The sequence below is a fragment of the Amblyomma americanum genome, chromosome 4, assembly GCF_052857255.1.
Source record: "Amblyomma americanum isolate KBUSLIRL-KWMA chromosome 4, ASM5285725v1, whole genome shotgun sequence".
Lineage (NCBI taxonomy): Eukaryota > Metazoa > Arthropoda > Arachnida > Ixodida > Ixodidae > Amblyomma > Amblyomma americanum.
The window spans coordinates 144,436,611-144,456,922 of NC_135500.1; the positions used below are offsets into that span (position 1 = coordinate 144,436,611).

The following is a 20,312-nucleotide window of genomic DNA, read 5'->3' on the forward strand; positions in this document are numbered from 1 at the left end:
TTCCTTCTTTTTTTTTCCCCCTCCCTTGTTGGTTGTTTGGTTCTGTTCTATTTTGCTTCCCACACACCTCTGGTAGCACCTCATCTGTAGGGCTGTAACATCCTGCCTCTCCGTTCTTATATTCCGCGTAACTGTTTCTTCGTCAACCCTTCTGGTGTATTTTCCCGCACCCCGTTGTTCCTGGGGAGATATATTATTTAGAAAGTTCCCGCGGAGTGTTCCTACTTTTTTTTTTTTCTCTCCTTGAGCTCCCCCAGTGCACCTGTTTTCATCGGTCCTGCCGCGTCACTGTCTTGCGCGGTGGCTTATGTTCATTTCCGTGAGGCGTCGACAAAAGCTCCCCAGGTATGAGCGACGCGTGCTAACCACGCTTCCTCGCGGCACCTGTCGTCACCCTGTGGTCCTCTCTCGCTCAGTGAGGTGGCCCTTTACAGTGTCAAGTGGCAGGAGCGTGCGTTCGGTGAAATGGTCCTGCCGTTTGGGCCAACCTCAGAAAGCGTGTTTCTGTTCCGTACATCTACGTCTTGGTTGAGGCTAAAGGTTTTAATCGTGCCAATCTCCAGCATCGATTCCATTAATTGGTTGATTGTTCATTGGCATTAATTCGCGTGCGTAAAGAAATAGACACAAAACGACACACGTTGCCTTAGGCGCTTGCCGTTCTACAATAAATTATCCTCATTGTTTGAAAACGTAAGTACTACCATATGTGCAGGACTGGGAAGAGTCTGAATTCGGGTCTCCCTATTACATCATGTTCAGTGGACAAGAAAAAGTCAGAAAGGTGAACAAAGCGTAATGTTATTGATAGGAAGGTTGATCGATCAATCGCCGAGTCTTAGTGTGTGCAGTTTGAAATTAATTGTAGAGTTGTTTCTCGCGGCAGAAGCATGCAGACGATTCTAGAAATCGCCACGCGTCGTCGGCGAAGCGACACGTCCACTCATATCGAACTCCACTGATCGATTCCGAGTGCGGCATTGAATCCGCACCAAACCAGCACAGTCTCGCACAGAGCGACGCAACTATGATTGACTAGCGCAAAGCAAGCATGGTCTGTTAAGTAGCATGACTGACGTTTCCACGAGAAACCGTTTCCGGAAGCATCCTCACGCCTAGTTTTCGTGTTCATCGGCGCTTTGTGATGGAACGTCGTTGACCCCTTCTGCAGCGCTCCGCATTTTTCTGGGCCTTATGATATGCGGCTGTTTATGAAGGCAGCTCAAGAAAATTTCTTCAGATCATCTTTTCTCTGCCTTCTGGGACTTCAACCGCGATGCGAATTGAATCAGACGAGAACGATAGCTACTCGATTCGACGACGCCGTATGTCCGCTAACGCACAGGGTTATCCGGCGATGTCTCAGAGACAGCGCTGAAAACGCATACGTTGTCCGCCCATTCCGGAGGTGACGGCGCCGCACTCTTGGAGTTCCACCGCAGTGCGGTTGTGCTCCGCGGATCTAGAAAGGGGAGCGAGTTGCTTGAGAACATCCAGCGAAATTCGCCAATCCGATCTGGATCAACCACTGAAGCGCCCACTCCCCACCGCGGAACAGAATTGGGAAACCCTTCTCCAGAAGTACCCGATGGTGTTGTGGCCTAACCCTTGTGCAAGGGTCGTTGAAGTTGGACGAATGCACCGTGGCGCCAGTTCTCGTTGCTGCTGCAGCGCTGAGCAGTGTCCCTGAAAGGCTGGAAGGGGGCCACAGGTTAGGACCGCTTCACCGACCAGATGGCAGCGCGGTTACTGGCGTCTGTGAGCATAGCGTCCACTGCCCTGGAAGCAAGGAAATGAATAAACGAGCAGCTATAGGTGCGTGCGTGCGTGCGTGCTTAAGAATGAGAGAGAAAGGCCAGAACGGCAATAGGCGAAAAGTGGGGGAGTAAGGTTTAGCTGTCTTCTCAAGGGGTAACTGCATAGTTTTTACAAGCCAACGAGATTAAAGGGGTCAAATGTGTGAAGCTTGCAGGTAAAACATGCGAAGCCCTTTTGAGCTAGCATTTGAAACCGCGACGTAATCGCCGCATAAAATCGCGACAGGCTTCAAGTTTCACCGCAGCGCACAGCGCCAATTTTTTTTTTTTTTTTTTTTTGGGGGGGGGGGGGGGGGGGCTTAATGACGTCAACAACGGCACCGGTACATTTGCAACAAACATAAATGCTTGCTTTGAAGGAAAAAAAAATTGGCTGGGGCTTAGCTAAGGTTAAGCCTGGATTCCCGAACTTTCACCATCTTGTCTACTCTCAGCTGACATGGCCGAACGTCGCTGTTCAGCTTCCTTTTCACGCCGTTTAGCGAGACGTGCCTGTCGTACTTCTGGCGTTTCAGACTCGGCTTTGCTGCGTCGTTTAGCGAGACGTTCTTCTCGTTGTTCGGGTGTCTCGGACGCTCGTTGGGCTTTCAGCCTTTCATTTCTTCGCTCCTTTTCAGCAAACTCCCGTGGTAGCACTTCTGTATCGGTAGTATCCCTCTCTTCTCCTTCCATATTGAATGCGCACGCCTATTCTCTGGCAAGCGGTTATGTAGTCGGCCTCCGCGATAAACACGCGCTTGCGGCGAACGTCAAACGATGACGCACAGCACGCGGCAGTGGCCACCTGCGCCGCGCGTGACGTCACGCGCTGCAGCGGCGAAAGGTCAGGCGACGGAGTCGGCGGCGGCCCCCTGCGCCTTGCGTGACATCACTCGTGCTCCGACATACGCCGGCTCGCGCGAAGCGCGGTGTTGACTAGCGTAGTGAAGCTTTTCGCTTCAAAAACCGACTCCACCAAAGGCAAAGCCCGCCGAGCGTTTTTTGGCAGCATCCGACGAGGCACGGCAGGTTGTCGTTGACGGCAGCGTGAAATCTTACCTTCCGTCACCGGCCGCGGTGGCTCCAGTGGTTAGAGCGCTCGGCTACTGATCCGAAGTACCCGGGTTCGAACCCGACCGCGGCGGCCGCGTCTCGATGGAGGCGAAACGCAAAGGTGCCCGTGTGCTGTGCGATGCCAGTGCACGTTAAAGATTCCCAGGTGGTCGAAACTATTCCGGAGCGCTCCACTGCGGCACCTCTTTCTCTCCCTTTCTTCTCTCACTCCTTCCTTTGTCCTTTCCCGTATGGCGCGTTTCGGGTGTCCACCGAGATATGTGAGACAGTTACTGTGCTGTTTCCTTTCCCCAACAACCAAGTTAATTTAACTTCCGTGGCGTAACACCGAGATTCTCCGTACTCCTCCGGTGCTTAGAGGAGAAGCCTAAAGTTTAGTCGTCAATTACGTCACTATTTTAAATGCTGACGCAAAAACACTACATGCTTACCTACAGCTTATATAGATTTAGATTTGTATCCTTAAATGTCCCAGAATTCCCAAAAAGTGGTTCAGTTGCCCTTTAAGTCGCTTGGTTTGCGCGCCGGCGCACGTGAACCGTCAGTCTAAAATGCCCGATCAGAGGAATGCGAATGGAAAGGAGAGAGGGAAATGTTTAGGGGCGTAATTGTATCACCCAAGCCGTTCGGCTTCCCAGCTTTGGGTGGTGGTGGTGGAAACGTTTATTGCCAAATACAGAGGGGGCAAACCCCCTAACATGGCACGAGGCAACCCTTAGGGGGCTGTCCTTACAGGGCTAAGGACAGCCCTCGGAGGGCTATCCGCTTCAGTGGAGCTTTCGGAGTTAAGCACGACGCTCGACGCGGAATTCGCTTGCCCCCTGAAGAGGTTGTTTCTCTGCGCAGCGACAGTGTGCAGTGGGTAAGCATTCGCAGAATAGTGAAGGAGAAATTGGTGGGGCCTCGGACAAGACGGCACCCGTGGTACCGGGACTCCTTCTCTGCCGCAGTTCAGAGCTGGTCAGGAAGAGAAAGATTTTAGTGATCCCTTTAGTTCGTGTCAGAGCTATATGTGCTCTACCTTATCAGCCCTAGAGTGACGGAATCGATTAGAGTTTTAGTAAACGTATAAACTAGTCGTATTTCTATGCTATTGCACCTATTCCACGCCTGCCGCTGGGCCCTTGATATTCGCGTGACTACGTGATATATCTACGTGTTTCTTTCGCGGCCCCCGTGTGCCGGCGCGCTTCCCGTTTTCCACCTCCGTCTCACACTGATGACTCTTTCTGCAGTTCGTGCCTGAGTTTTGTACATTTGTGCGCCGCGGTATAAGTGCAGCTTCCTCTCCCGTTTTTGGTGCTTTTCAGTCATTTTGAGATGTGCCTTTTCTTGCCACATCTTTAAGTGTGTTAACCACGCTTTCTTATAATAATGCTTTCGTTGGCTCCGTGTTTCTGCTTGCTTGTCTGCTCGATTTTTCGGATATAAATTTTCAGCTCGTGTCCGGGATCAAATGTTTTAAGCTGCCTCTGGTCTCTGGATATCTGGGAGCGCATCTGCGTCGCCTGTAATTATAAGTGACCGTAGCTGGAAGATATGAGGTTGTACAGCCGGCCAAATCTTTTGCTAGCGTTCGCGACGGCCACTTTTTATGCGCTCCTGCGCTTTACGACGAAGAGAGACTTGCGGAACGCTCAATATTAAGCACGGGCTTAGTGAGCCTGTGCTTAGATTTGATATGTTCGCAAGTTTGCCTGTCGTCGCGCACGACGGCTGAAGATTTGGCCAACTGTACATGCGAACTGAGTTCAGTGGGTCCTTCCTCCTCCATTTCCGTATCGTCCTCTGGCTGCGAGAAAAGGATACAATATATTCTGTTCCCTTCTTTTTTTTTTTCTTCCTTTAGTCGCGGTCTTTTGCAATACTTCTCCCTTCGACATCTGCTGTCGCCGAGTGGACCATCGCGTCGTCGTTTTGCGCCGCTTACTAGGCTCCTGTTCCGGTTCACATAAAGCGGAGAAGGGGGGGGGGGGGGGGGGGGGGGCAAGCTTCATGGATATGTATACGCTTGCCTCATTGCGTTGGCCGGTCTCCCGTTAAGGACACCCGACTGGTCGTCACGCTTGCTTTTGGTTCATTTCAAAGCAGCGAGGATAGTGCCTCACTATAGTCCCCTTTCCACTGGCTGCCACCTTGCGAAACATTGCGCCAAAGCATCGCCTCACCGTGGCAGCTGAATTTGCGGCTAGGTATAACTGCGTGCGAAGACCGCACGCAGGTTTGTTCCCCTGAGTCATCACCCGTGGCTTCCGAGGTATATCCAGCGGTAAACTTGATATCTAAACTAATAGACTATTACTCTTCAAGAAAAATTGTATCGTCTTCTTTTTTTTTCTGTGCTGAAAGGGGACTGCACTGCTGGAAGCATCGCATATGAATACCCTGATTTTTTTCTTTCTCTGATATTTTTATATACCTGGCCTTGGTATTCCTTTTTGGTGTCCCTTTAACTCTGATGATGATGATGATGAGGCAGTTTGTAAAAGAACTCGCCAATCTCTTGATTCATACCTGTTTTGATACTTGGAATAGCTGAGCTCTACGTGGGATGCGCGTTTGTGTCCAAGTGCAGATGCGAGTGACGTGATTGGAGAAGCGACAGTATAACCACGGGTAACCTGCGCGGCACTGCCGTTGTTTTTGTTGCTGCAGTTGTTCCTGAACTGCAGGCTGCCGAAGCGCGCTAATAATTAACCCCGCTGGCTTTCTTTTGAACGGGCGCAATCTGCATATTTATGACCCCGTGTGAACGACGCAGAAAGCGCTGTTTTCGTTTCTTTTTCTTTCTTTTTTTGCAACACGCTCTACTTCCGGTCCTTTCGAGTCCCGGAGAGAGCAAGTTGTTTTTCAGGTTTTCTCCGATGTCGTTCTCGTCACAGTCGCTGCCGGCGTTGCCGCAGCTTCTCTGTCCCTCCTCCTCCTCCTCCACTACCTCCTCCCCCGTTCGCGTGGGGGTGCGTTATTTACGCGCGCGACGACCCGCACTTAGCAACGTTTATTGATCCGCTAATCCCGTCACATATGCGCTAAAAGGGGCGGGCGTCCTCCGGGCTGCCTCTGTTGCTGTTGCTTCAGCCAGCGCCCCCTGGCTCGCAAGAACGGAGTCGAGGGAGGCCCGGAGAGGAAAGAAAAGCAGAAACTTGGTGGCCTCTGAGGCATTGCGTTCCCTCTCCTCTCCCCCGCACCTCACTCCTTGCTCTACTTTCTTTTAGCACTGCGCCTCCGCGGTGGCATTAGGCGTGCGGGATTGGACTTTTCGGCATCTGGAAAGCGAGATCGAATGTGAGCCGAGCGATCGTTCGGGCAGGTGGCATCGGCAAGGCTTCGCGGAATCTCACGTTGTTCGTCTAGTTACAAGTGCGCTGAACGAGCTGGCTTGTGGAAACAGCACGCGTGCCGAGGGAAGAAAAAAAAATCAATTTTTTTTTTAAACCTTCAAACCCCGCTGTTACACTACGAGACACGACGTTGCGGAATGTTTCGGATTAGTCTCGACCGTGTGGGTGCCTCTTCAAGGCGCACCAAAATCTCGGTAGCCGTAGTACGTCTTCTTTATTTTGCATCTCGCCTCCATCGAAGCGAGGGTAGGATTCGAACACGCGCGGACTGGTGCCCTGCGGCCGACGCTGTTATTGTCAATGGGCATTGCGGCACCTCGCGTGATAGCACGACGGCGTGGCTCGCTACGGAGAAAGACTTCGGACAAAGCCGTGTGTCTTCCTGCGCGAAGCAGCCGTGAACGCCAGTTCCCTTCATCGTGGTGGTCTCGTCCTCGCTCCGGCGGTAACTATACTGCGCCGTGTGTGAACGCGTAACTTATGCCTCTTTATTCATTTGGTTCAAATTAGCGCCAGCGACGCGGTAGCGGGCACTAATGGTGGTGTAAACCCGACTGCGCCGCAAAACGACGCTCTTGCTACTGCCTGCTGGTGCTGAGATTCCGAGAGAGATGAAAGCCTCAGACACTCCTCTCTCTCGCGCGCGCGCATGCAGGCGTATGTGCCTGTGTTTTTTGTGTGTCACGCTTCGCATAATCCGAAGGGTGCTGCATCTCCGCTGTTATGTGCGCGCGAGATCGCAGAAGCGAGAGGGGGGGTAGCCGATCCGATGAGTTCCTCGCGCGGCATCCGTCGTCCTTATACCTGCTCGAAATGTGTTCACGTATACGGATCACGGCTCCGCCCTGCGCCTTCTTTTTGTGTGTGCGCGTGCTTTCTTTGCTTTCCGCGGGGAACGTGCATGCAGAGCGAGCGCCGCCGTCGCGTGCATACCGTCGCAGTTGCCCCCGGCGGCCGCATTATCTTAAGACCGCGGGCATATGCGCGCGGCCGAACGGAGCTGCAGGCAGAAATAACGACGGTTCGAACGACGCGAGCAAATAAGCGCCGAGGGGAAGGGGAGGAACGGCGGCACGAAAGCAAACACAACCTCTGGCGAGTGTAGCCGTTCATCCCGAGACCCGACACGGCCGGAGTGGGAAGAAATAAAGAATTGGAAAGGAAAAATGGAGCAAGCTGCCGGGCCTCTCCGCCGTCACCGCGCAAAACGCCGCCGCGACCTTTTCGCGCCCGAGCTGCTTCGCTATCCCCCCTCCCCCTTTTTTTGTCCATTTCTCTCCTTTTTCTTTCGCTGCGTGCACGGGAGAGGAGGGTGGGCGCACAGGCGGATAGCTTTCTCGTTGCCGCGTAAAAATTCCTCCTCCTCCGTGGCGCGTGGACCTCTGCCGCGTATGCCAGCGCGCGCTTTGCCCGTTGATTCCGCGGCGTCGCCGCCGCTGCTTATCCGCGCATTCGTAAGTATCGGCTTTGGCCCCAAGCCGCCGCCGCTGCTGCGTTGGGCCGTGCCACGGAGCCGTTATTATTCGCGGATTTTGCGCTCGCGTGCTCTCGCTATCTCTCTCTCTCACTCTTCCCCCCCCCCCCCCCCCCCCTTGTGGAGGAACTCGTTTTCGGCGAACGTCCCGTTATATCTTCCTCCTCTTCCCCATCTTGTTCCCTTTATCCCTCCTCGGGCTGATTCTTGTTTAGCGGGCCGCGTTAGTTAGGGAAAGCCGGTCTCTTTTTTTTCTTTGCCTTCTCGTCGTCAGGACGGCGGCGTTCGTTTTGCGGAGGCGTGTATAGATGAGCGCGTACCGTGGGATGGTTTCGGGGGAGATGTCTCGGCGAACGAGCAGAGCAGCGCGACTTTGCGGCGGATCGTCGTCTTTGGCTGCGCCTTCTCATTGGTTATGCATGAGCGGCGTTTTGAAATTTAGGAACAGATGTAATCGGGTTTTCCTCCTTTCCTTCTCTCGGTTCTCCCCTCTTCGAGAGCTCGGCTGTTTCCTTCTGCCCGACCGAGCCGGGTCGCCGGAGGAGGGCGTGGATGTCGCGGCGGAGGCGAGGACGGTGGCCGGAGATTATCTTGCCTCGGCAAGCACGGATCCCGGGCGGCCCCGCTCTCCTTAATCCCCGCGCGACGGTTTTACATCGCCACCGCGTGGAGCCCTCCTCCTCCTCCTCTCCTCCCCCGCCGTCGTCGCCTTCTCACCCGATCTCTATGGATCCCCCCTTATATTCCTGCCAGGTTCCTGTGCCGCATCGATTTTTTTTTTTTTGCTCGTTTCGCGCCAATGGAACGGATCTTTGGCTGCGTGGAGAAAAACGTGTGGAGACGGGTCTGTTAGCGGTTTTACCCCCCCCCCCCCTCCTCTTTTTTTTCCTCTCATCTTGAGTACACCTTGCTTCTACTGCTGCTGTTCTAATGGCGCCGGTGCCAAATCCGGGTCTGTTTCGGGGAATAGGTGGTGGGATTAAACAGAATAAAGAGAGGCATGAATGTCGAGACGAGCTAAGGCGGCCTCCGTCTTACGTGGCGAATCGCTTTGAGATTCACACGTTCGTTATTCGCGCGTTGCCACTAGCGCGTCTCAGGGTGGCCTCGGCAGCGGCATATGCTTCTTGAGCGCGCGGATGCCACCAACTCTGAAGGCAACGTCTTTATCTTGCATTCGGTAGCTTCTTCCGTGTTTGGTCGTCATTGTGAGACGTGCAGTTCACTCGGGAAGGCCGGTTTTTCTACGCCGCAACGATTTTGCTCTGGTCTACAAACTCCACATCGTTGCTCGACAGAAGCGCGGATATATATGTGGTCTGACCTAACCTAACCTAACCTCAAACGATGCTGCTGTGCACTTTCTTGGTGCTGCTCTAGAGTGCGAAGCTGGGGGAGTGACGGATTGAGTACAGAGGTTGAATGCCACGTTGACAGCCCGATGTCAAGCTTGGCTCCATTGGCCTGGAGGCATGCTCGTATGGTCAGTGGCGGCCTGTCTTGCCCGGACCACCGCTGCGGCCTGAGAAAGCGCTTATAGACACCAATGGTAGTCCTACTCTACAAACCCGGATCATGTTTCAACCTCGCGCGGAGCCAGAAGAGGCTTAGAAGACGAGCACTCCACCATAGTGCGCTCGGTCCAGGCCGAATACGTATACAACGCACCAAGCATCAGTTCAATCCGAAATATTGAACCTTGCCTCTTGACTGGCGCGGACACGATGCGTCACTACGGGCTGCGGACAGGAAGTGTGGACAGAGCGTGCCCTCATGAACTGTCGATAGTCCAGTAAGAGTAATTATGATTTGTAATGGTTTGTAATGATTGAACGGAAAATTACCAAATAAAACTATTACCAAACAATTAATTAACAAATAAAACACTGAAACAATAAGGCAATTGAATTGCTAATTACTCCGAATAATTCGCGAAATTGGCAAATTACTAGTGTTTCCTCCAGAATCGAACGAAGAATAAAAATAACAAAGAAATTAATTGGTTAATAATTAATTCATAATACAGCGGAAGTTAGAGTGTAATGGTGTGCAGAAACCGTATAGAAGATATAGTAACAGCTGGGGGGGGGGGGGATCTACGAAAACCGAAATGCTTTCGCATTTTCGCACGTAAGAAGACTTAAGTGCACCTTTAATTTTTATAGTTGAAAAAAACACGCACGCACTAAATGCTGTCTTGGGCAATATCAGAGAGCACTACTACGAGAACTACCGATGATGAAGGGCACCTTAACAGGAAACCAGATTGAACAGTGTTGCGGCATGATACCCCGGAGCATGCCTCTGATTGGCTGAGGAGTTTTGAGGTATTATGTGCCGCAGAAGAATCGGGCGCCGGGCAAATTTCCCAAGTGAGCCTCTTTCGACGTGTTTCGGGCTCCGCGACTGTGACGAATGGGCCGTCCAGTCTCAGGATATTAGCGACTAGCCCGCATGAATGTACTGTTTTCGCCCGAAGTAACCAGGCTGCAGTGCACGGTATGCTTCTCAGTCGCATAGTGGGGCACTTGAGCCATCCATCTAGCTCTAAACCGCTGTAAACCCTTGTCCCCACCTTCCAAGACCTTTCGATATTTAAGGAAGCAGTAAGGGCTCCACTAACACAGGTGAGAAGGAAACCATGCAGCCTGGTCAGTTTTGGCAAAGACGGTACCTGAAAAGCGGCAGTCGCCGACAGTCACTTTGATCTGAATGTGATAGGGGTGCAGCCACCCACTGCTCGAATTTCCTACTTGAAGCTTTGCTGCATACCAGGGATGCATTGCGACGAAGGGAAGCTTGAAGGGGAACTCCAATGCTGCCAGGCGGGGATGGGGGCTTCAATTCTTTCCATTTGGAACCCACGCACGCACATTCTACATTTCTTATTTTTTATGAAGTATAGCTTGGGCATGTCGTCAGCGAACTGGAGCTGCGTGAAAGTAGTTTGTGCGCATTGTTCCACCTTCGCTACGTGGTCAAAAAACTCTGAAGCGCTTTCGACATTGTAACGCTACAGTATTGATAGTCACTGGCCTTGAAGAACCAGTCTTTTTTGGATGCGTGGTTGGAATGGCACACTGCCGTTTTCGTTCTTGTAGTACATCTTGCGTTCGCTTGTAGCGTTGATGCAGACCACCTTCGTGAACCTGCATCCCACTTTAGCTTACTAGCAACCGGCGGACCTCGAAAAATTTCGCTCTTTATATACTGTACCTCTTTGTATTCCGTGTCCAAGTACACATGCGCTGTTCTTGTACGAGCAGCTCTTTGTGCCTGCGCTATACATAAAGAAGAGTGTGGGGGGGTGCCTGAACCCGCCGCGGTGGCTCAGTGGTTAGGGCGCTCGGCTACTGATCCAGAGTTCCCGAGTTCGAACCCGGCCGCGGCGGCCACGTTTTGATGGTGGCAAAACGCTAAGGCGCCGCGATGTCAGTGCATGTTAAAGATCCCCAGGTGGTCGAAATTATTCCGGAGCCCTCCACTACGGCACCTTTCTTCCTTTCTTCTTTCATTCCCACCTTTATTCCCTTCCCTTACGGCGCTGCTGCAGGATGTGCAAGGATATACCAGACAGATACTGCCCCATTTCCTTTCCCAAAAACCAATTATTATTTTTTTTTTTTTGTGCCGGACTCCCACATGTGTGTGTGTGTACTGCAGGCGTGGTGCAGATCAAAAACTGGAAGCCCCTTTCCTTCGACCAGATCACCGAGCTGCCGGAGGCCACCGTCGGCGACATGCTCAGCGACCTGGTGCAGGTGGCCACGCTCAGGATACGCCTGTACAGGTGCGTGCTCTGCAGAGCGTGCGTGCGCTCCTTTCAGTTTACGCTGCTGCCCGGCTTCTGTTCCTGGAACTTCCGAATTGGTTGTCGCGTCGCCCTCAGTCTGCCCCTTTTGGCTGCCGGCTAACACTCGTCAGCGTGCGAGCTGTACGCGACACAACGAATCTTGCGCGGTTTCAGTTTGCTATGCGGAACCTAATAATCCACAGGGTTCGGGATTAACCTGTCGCCTCACCCGTCACGGATAAAAGAGAGACTTGCGTTCCCGCCGTATTTGGCGACAGAGGTGTCCTGAACAACTAACGCCTACAAACGGTATCATTAAGAGAGTAGACGCTGGAGCAGTAATGACGCGTGTTATGCTGCAATGGGAAACCATGGCATCCGGAGCGCTAAAACAATTGCTGTAGCAATTAGATTTATTTAGTCATACTGCAGACCAAATTTGGCCCAAGCAGGAAGTATGTGCTGCTTCTTATGTATCGGGACAGTATGTGACAGCACGTTGTAAGTGGCATGCTGCATGGCGTCTGCTCACTGTCGATGTTAGTGTGCGTAGTAGTTCCATGCTGAAAAATAAAAAGTACGCGGTTCTTGACATCACATTCGAGTCGGATCGTAGTGGCTCCTACGGCAGGGCATTTTGTGAACGCCTGTTGTGTATGGTTGCCGACTCTTCCATGATGTATATAGGCTGGTCCTAGTGCCTCTGCTAGCTACGCGTTGTACAAGAGAAATTTGCAAATAAGGTGTACTCTAACGTACTCCCTTCTATAAAAAGGAGGGCGCTAAAGGGCAGCTTACTACATTTTTACTCATTTCTGTTTAAGAGTGTAGAAGAGGCCAAACTAACGAAGCTAACGAAGTTAGTTTCGTCTTTCGCTCGCTGCGGCCATTTTTGGCGCCCCGGTCTCATTGAGACCAGGTCCTCCAGGGCCCGGAGGAGCTGGTTTTTCCAACCTGGGCGTCTCAGAAATGGCCACGGCCACAAAGTCAGACACTGTGCCCACGATGGCACAGGTTTCCGTTAGTGTAAGTCATTTTCTTTCGTACTAACGCACCCGTTAATGGTGCTGTCGTTCGAAGTGCTCGCACTACCTCGAGGTTACCGGTACCCTTCCTAGAACACGTGCCGATCCTCCAGATCCCCCTATAGGCCGGAGACACTACGGTGTTTCTGCGCTTTAGTGATAAGCCCCTGCTTTGCTGCGGTTTGTCTGCCTTGTTGGCGCCCTCGGTAGACGGAAGACAGAGGGCAGTCTCTGGTTCCACCGTAAGTCCTTCGGCCGGCGAATGCGGGGAAGAGAGAGAGAGCGTGAGCGAGTGAGCGGGCCGCGAGACGTAAGTGGCCGCTGCGTGCGAACCACCCCAGCGCGGTGTTGTTGGTCGTTGCAGCCGGCCCAAGCCCAACGTGGTGAACGACGTGAAGGAGAAGCTCCTTCAGGTGCTGCTGGCTCAGTCGCACTCGCTGCTGCTGAGTTCTGGCTGCCCCATCGACCAGGTATGTTGTTGTGCACGCCCCATTTCTCCTGTACCCTATACTCTGGACGCTGCGCGGTAGCCCTTGTCGCATTGCTGCAGTTTCACGGCCATTGGTAGTGTTTTTTTTTTGTTTGTTAAAACTGATGGAAGACAGAGGGAGCTGTGCGATTGTCATCGAACGCCTTTTATGTTCTCTTGTGCTTTTTGGGCATTCTAAGTTGCTGCTGCATCTTTTCAGAATGTATAATTCGTACAAAACAGAACAGAAAGATAAACAAGGGGTAACGTTTAGAGACGGGAAGAGAGTGTGGTTGGTCAAGGAACAAACGCGAGTTTGTGGCATTCTAGATGAAACCAAGAAGAGGGAACGGACTCGGGCAACGCTCGTAATGCGGACAGCAGGTAACTGCTGGTTCCTTTAGCAACGGCACGGAGTCCAGGACGGGCGGATTTAGGCCCCCCTGCCCCCTTCCCTCCAAAGCGTGAAATTTTACATAGCAAAATCATGTTGAAACTTATACTGTCAACCAAAGACAGTCCAAGAAATACATGTTCAAATGAGACCGGCCCTACCCTCGCCCCCACAACCGTCCCCTCCAAAAGTGGCCCATGTATCCGCCCTTGTTCCGGAAGAAGGTAAACATAGCAAGTGGTGGCAGGACGTCAGGAGGGCATGAGATTAGGAAGTTTTCGGGAATAGGGTGGCCGCAGCTGGCGCAGTGTGGGGCTAATTGCAGTTCAGTGGGAGAGACCTCTTTCTTGCAGTCGACATAGGCTGATGGCGATGTGTTCTTCTATAGGCTGAGTAGGTTGTCATTTTCAGTTTTTAAGCAAGCTACAGGGGCCAAGATCGGCTTGTTGAACTTTGGGCGTATTGTGAGTGACTCGAGAATAAATGCGATGCATACATGCTAGTGCAACGAGAAATGTTGGCTTGCTCCAGGCGCGGGGATACGGTTGCTGTACTAAGGCACTTCTGTTGTGATCACTAAATCGGGAGGCAGAGAAAAAGAGCACAGGTGTATAAATGGTTAAACTCTCGCGCAGAAGACCTGTGCACCTCGCCATCTCTGTGCGCGGTGCGCCCCGCCCGTGGTGACATTTGCGTGTAATAAATTAATCTTCTGAGCCTTGTAGCTTAGCGGCGCCCAGTAGCGATTGCGTGTAGTCAGCGCGCAAAACCCAGTGCGAGTACGGAGCTAAAAGCACCGAAGTTTCACCTATTGTGCGAGTTTTCGCTGGTGGATTAATTAGGGAATTGGGGGGGGGGGGGGGGGGGGGGTTGCTTGTTCGTTATCGTTACCATGCGGATACCATGTGTAGAAGAAGACACAGCGAACAGATTTGAGCGTAGGCCGCTTGCAGCGAAAATTGCCCCTTTCATAGAAAAAGAAAATTCTAGCATGAGGAAGATTGTAGTCTCTATATGCCTCCGGAAATTAATTGCCTGCTTTCGCGTCTGCACCTGGCGCTGTCATTCGCAGGCATAATGCCTTCCGGTCGCTCGGCTGCGAGTGTTTAGCTGTACTTGATTTCTAGGCCCACAGCGAGGCAGCTGTAGGACAGGATGCAGTGGCGCCGCTTGTGCTCTGGTGCAAAATTTAGCTCAGCTTCCTGTTTTCCTCGAGCCGAATCGAAAATTTTGTAGCTATTTCGGTGACGCAGGTCTCCGCACACTCTAAACACAAATACACCTATATGGGAGTAAAAAGGGAGTAAGAAAGTTTTACTCCCTTTTTATCCCATTTGTTTAGAGTGCAGTTTTTTGTTCTCGTTCGCAGATATTAGTGTGGGAGCACCGAGAGGTGTTTGCTTTGCTGGAGGCACTGGAATTACACGAAACTGCACTGCTCACTTCCACTTAGGAGGACGTCTGCATACCTATTTGAGCGGTGGCTGGTGAAACCTTGCAAGCTTTTCCCCATTCGGATAGAGCTCAGTAGTAGTAGTAGTGAAAACATTTTTTTGGGAAAAGAAAATTTAGGGCGTAGGGGGTGGGGGAGAGATAGAAGCTTCAGTGGTCGGTCTTCCCTATTCCGGGATTCCGTTGGCCTTCGCCGCCGCCTTGGCCCTCGTCACCAGCATAAGCTGTGTGCTCAGGTTGCAGTCAGTCAAGGGAACCTAGACATGGTTAACGCGGCAGTGAGCCGGTTGTCGTTTATAAGACGGAGGTCACAACAGATCCGCGCTGCTGGTCCAGAAGTATACTGTGGAGATTTTCTTTGCCGTGTATTTGAGGACAACTGCCCCTGCACGACTTCTGGAGACCTGTCGTCTGGCAGTGGCTGTTTCTCGCACTTTATGCGTAGAGCCCGCTGACCACACTCTCTTGACCGCAACCCATACCCCTGGGGTAGCTTTGGGAGAGTAGCTGTAGTACACCGTGTAGTACACCGTCTTGGCTTTGCTTGTAAAGTGAAACCTGTGTTAAAAAGCCTCCGCTTTTGAATTGTCTGCTATTGTACTGATACATGTAGCTTCCTTTGTGCACATTCCACATGTTCTGCTGGTAGGCATTTTGCTCTCCAGGATGCATCGAGCGCGTAATTGCAGATCAGCTTTATTAGCCTTTATTGTCACCCAGCTTATAATGGCGGAACAGAAACTCCCAAGTTCGTAGGAGGTACAGGAGGAAAAAAGAATAGCTGTCATTCTAAGTTAATCTGGTTCATTTTCCTGGCGTCGTCCAGTTGCGGCGCTCTTGGCCGTGAGCAGCAATGTAAGACAAGGATTCGCCAGGTCAGATGTGCATGTGCATGTGGCGGCATTACTTTAAGACCATGCCCTCGACCATTGTGCAGCGGTCTCTACAGTGGTATCGTTTTCAGTTGGCCGATTTTACTTCCCGAAAGTTTGTGCGTGCACGTCTCGTTGTAACTTCCTCATTCTGATGCGAGCCGCTACGGCCGCAGCGATCAATGCAGGCAAGCTGGGTGCCTATTTATCGAGACGGCAAACTTAGCGTTCAAAAGTAGGAGATCTTATAGGGCAGTTGAAAAAGCCTCGCAGGTGGCTGAGCCAGCAGGGTGCGTTCGGGCAGCGTACGCGCCCGTTTGAATGCCGTTTTCTTTCCCTCACCCCTCCCCTCGCTCCGTGCCCGGACCTCTTGCCGCCACAGACGACGCTGGCGGCGCTGAGCAAAGGCAAGCCCGAGTGGGAGATCTCCGAGGACACGCGCAAGAAGTTCGACCAGTGGTACCTGCACCAGGTGTTCCAGCACTGCCGCCAAGTGGCGCTGCTCCAGCATCAGCTCCAGCAGCAGCACCTGCAGCAGCAGAAGCACGTCTCCTCGGCGCCGCCGCCCACTCGGCTGCTGCAGCTGACTCTGTCCCAGCCGCCACTGCAGACGCAGCCTCCGCCGCCTTCCTCTTCCGCCTCCTCGATCGCTGCACAACCCCTGATGAACACTCCGCCGCCGCCGCCGGCCGGAACGCCGGGGCTCCAGCCGACCATCGCGCAGCAGCAGCAGCCGCCGCCCATCACGCACCCGTCGGCGTGTCTGCAGCAGTCCCTCAGCGTTTCCGGCGGCGGCGGCTGTTCGTCGCGCACACCGCATCCGCACCTCGTTCGACCCGGAGCTCGAGCTGCCCAAGCTGCACCGCTGGTTCGCGGAGAACCAGCACCCGTCGAGGCTCACCATCCAGCAGTACGTGCGCGAGCTGAACGCGCTGGACTCGCGTCGCGGACGCAAGCCCCTCGACGTCAACAACGTCGTGTACTGGTTCAAGAATGCGCGGGCGGCGCACAAGCGGGCCGAGCTCAAGCTCTTCTCCGGCGTCTCCTCGGGCGGCGGTGGTGGCGCCTCCCTGGGCGCAGCACCCGGCGACGGCGCCCCGCCGACCATGCTGAGCAATGGGTTCCTGCCTCCCCTGCGGAGCCCCGCCTGGGACTGCGGCCTAGACTCGACGCAGGACTCGGACGACGGCTTCCGCCAGCACAGGAGCAACGGGTTCGCCTCGTCCGCCGCGGCGCTTGCCGCCGGCGGCGCAGTGGCCATGATGCACGAGGACTCTTTCGAAGACGAGGACGACTGGCCCCCTCCGAGCCCCGAGGCGACGCTGGACCTGTCGATGCGCGGCCGGAACGGAGACCTGGTCAAAGAGGAGCCCCGGGACTCGCAGGGCAGCAGCGACATGGAGGAGGACGAAGGCGGCGGAGGTGGCGACGACACGCCCCAGGACAGCGAAGACGAGGAAGCGAGGTGCCCGAGCAGCGCGGCGGCGGCAGCGGCGGCGACGACGACGACAACGACGGCCACGACGTCGGGAGCGGCGGCGCGCGTCGAGTCTCCGGGCACGCTTCGCGACGAGCGGCGCAAGCGGAACCGGACCTTCATAGACCCGGTGACGGAAGTGCCGCGGCTGGAGCGCTGGTTCGCGCTCAACACGCACCCTTCGCACGCGCAGATCGTGCGCCACACGGACGAGCTGAACAGTGCTCCGTACCGGAAGCGGTTCCCACGGCTCGAGCCCCGCAACGTGCAGTTCTGGTTCAAGAACCGCCGGGCCAAGTGCAAGCGGCTCGCCACCGGAGGCGCCCAGCCGCAAAGGCCTTCCTCCGCCTCACCCGGGCCCCGGCCAGCGGCGGCGGGCTCCGGTGGCGAGATCGCTGCTTCGGCGAGCGCGGCGAGCTCGCCCCGGGACGCGGGTGTCCGGTCGTCGTCGTCGCCGCCGCCAGCGCAGGCGAGCGTGCAGTGATGACACCCGTCGCCGGGCGTGCTCGCCGTCGTGCGGGAGGACTCCTAGTCAGACTGCGGTTGGCCGCCACGCTGCGTGCGAAAGACGCTCGCTTGCCCGCTCGCTCTCTCTCGCGCTCTCTTCCTCTCTCTCGCTCGCCGGCTCGGTCGTTAGTTCGGCGGAGGCCGAAGGTGGTGCCTAGGGCCACTTGCAATCACCAACCCCTGTACAGTCTGGAAGCTGCAGAGATGGCTGCAGCTGGCACTCTACACAATGAGAAACCCTTTGTGTGTCAATGCAAAGGGTGTATTCACACTTGCGGTTTTCACCTTTGCCTTGGAAGCTCCAATGATATGGCAGGTGCCATGCTCAGCCACTGTAGCTTCATCTTACAAGTTACTATATGTAGAAACTGCTGTCAGACAAAAATTATGCAAAGATTAGACATTGTCACCTTCAGCATTAATCATCGTGAAAGCCTGACAGGTGTAGTCTTATTGCTTGTTGCTGTTCTAGCACACTGAACCAAAGTTTATGTGTATTTATTTGCTACAAGCATTTCTGCAGATAGCAATTTCATGTTAGTTTCATGAGCTGCTTACTTGTAATAGGCACCGTCGCTAAAAAACTTTCTCAAATCATGCTGGTGCCAGTTTGTGGCTTCATCATCTCTTGGCATTAAAGTCCACTAGCTGTTTTCATTGCACCACAACTGTGAATACACCCGTGTAGTTTCCCGGCTACACTTCTATATTAGTTTTTATTCTCCCTGTTGTGTACATGAACTGTGGTGTGCATGCAATGTGTCGGTGCCCAAGCATCCGACCTTAGCTACATGCATTTGTCACGTCTTCACCCTGACCCAGTTTGACTCTGTGAACCGCGTCAGTCATTTAATTGGCACTGGCTGTGTTACATTCCTGTTTTTTCTTGTTGTGCTTGTTTGTTTTACCCACATAGAGAATGAGACTAGGAGAAGAAAAAGAAGATCGCTTTTCAAGACTTAAGTTCAGAAGTCCTCATAACCTTTTTTTTTTAACTCCTGTTCTCTTGCTGCCTCACTGATTATTGGCGAGTTTTGGAAATGTGCGAATTCTTCAAACTAGAATCGTCTTCATAGTTCAACACTATAATCATCATTATTACATGAATGTTTGTAGGTTTTATCTTCAGGCTGTTATCTTTGAATTTATATTTTCAGACTCCTTAACCCATGATAACCACCAGTACATACTGCTGAGTGCTGGTGTTGACTTGCATTTGGTTTTCTCACTTTTGTGGCTGTGTAATTCTCTTTTGTAGAATTTGTTTTAATCTACATATCCTCCACACACTGCACCATGTAGTTGGAGTATATTCATGGACTAAGCATTTTCTTTGATGGCAGATTGTTCCAGACAGTGTCAGTGCTTAAAGGTGGTTCAATGGCAGGGGTTTTAAAAAATTGTCAAAATTTGTTCCTGCCTTCCTTGCCGTCTGTTTCCTCATATCTGTTTGGAGTTAGATCATTTGAAGAACTAGTTACGTTACAGTATAACCGTATTACAATAATGCTGCGTAAACTAAACCGCTTCTATGAGCAGTAGCTTGAGTCTCAGATGAGTTTTTGTGAGTCTTGAAGGAATCTTGTTGGCTGAAACAAGATATATGAGCGACATGCTTGTAGAGAACTCTTTATAGTTGTTGTCCAGCTTGGTCCTCTCCGATTTAGCAAAATTGGGTTCTGTCACCCTGTCAGCTCTTCAGGTCTTGTGTAGATAATTGTTAGTAGTCAATAACTGCCAAATACACATGGGACAATCAGAAGCAGTGCATCATTTCACATTTGCTTCAGTCAGCAATATAACTGTCGGTCTTCCCATGTGCTTCCGTTGCAATCATTTGGTCATTTACCCTTCCAGTGTAAGCAGAGCTAGTGAGCACATTCAGGTTTAAGTGAGAACTCTTTTCTTTAATCTATGCAACTAGACTAACTGTCCTCCGATTACTCAAGCACGTCTCATAAAAAGGCTGGAAGATGTGGCACTGTCTTCCGCGCATCTGCAATAATGAACTTCCCGGGCAAGCAGTAAAAAAAAAATGCCCGTCTGCTTGCTGCAGTCCTGAACTGTAGCTGTGTACATCTGGTTAGTATCAAAATCATCCTGTGGCATCGCGTGTAAGTTTTGTACACAACTTTTTTTGAAGTGAATTATTTTAGCCAGGGCCATGCGCTCAGTGTTTATTCACCGTAATAATAATAGTAATAAATCATAAAGTCAGTGTGGGGATTCTGTCATTGTTTCACCCATTCATTTTATTTCGCTATCAGCTTGCTGTTCCATTGTAGTTTGAGTCGTGGGTCATCTTGTTGCGGCTTGTTTCTGTTTTCCCAGTCGTAAGCCTTCTCTACTGTTTCAACAGAGTTGGAGTAGAAAAGGGTACCTCAGCTTGTCTTTTTGCGGCTCGTACACAACACTGACTGGTCTGAGCCAATCCAAAGATTATGATGTGTCGTTTCTCTGTGCTCATAATTACTTTTCAAGCTAAAATCTGCGCACTCTTGTCTTTGGTTATTGAAGTTCCTTTAGAACATTACTTAGCAGGTGGCAAGAGAACTCAGAGTAACGTGGTGGCTATGGATGCTTTTGTGAGCGAGCATATATGATATCAGTGCAGGCTTCTCGTTGTCCCTGCATTCAC

The 20,312-nt window shown here is 52.4% G+C and overlaps 1 protein-coding gene across 1 annotated transcript in view; it reads left to right on the forward strand.

Moving 5' to 3' along the window:
* Nucleotides 1-17,783, forward strand: part of dve (SATB1_N and homeodomain domain-containing protein dve) — a 61,231-nt gene extending 43,448 nt beyond the window's left edge. The window contains 4 exon segments of the mRNA XM_077661891.1: nt 11,349-11,475; nt 12,868-12,973; nt 16,073-16,504; nt 16,506-17,783. Coding sequence (XP_077518017.1) covers nt 11,349-11,475; nt 12,868-12,973; nt 16,073-16,504; nt 16,506-17,651 — 1,811 coding nt within the window. The 3' untranslated portion in view covers nt 17,652-17,783.
* The last annotated feature ends 2,529 nt before the right edge of the window (nt 17,784-20,312 follow it).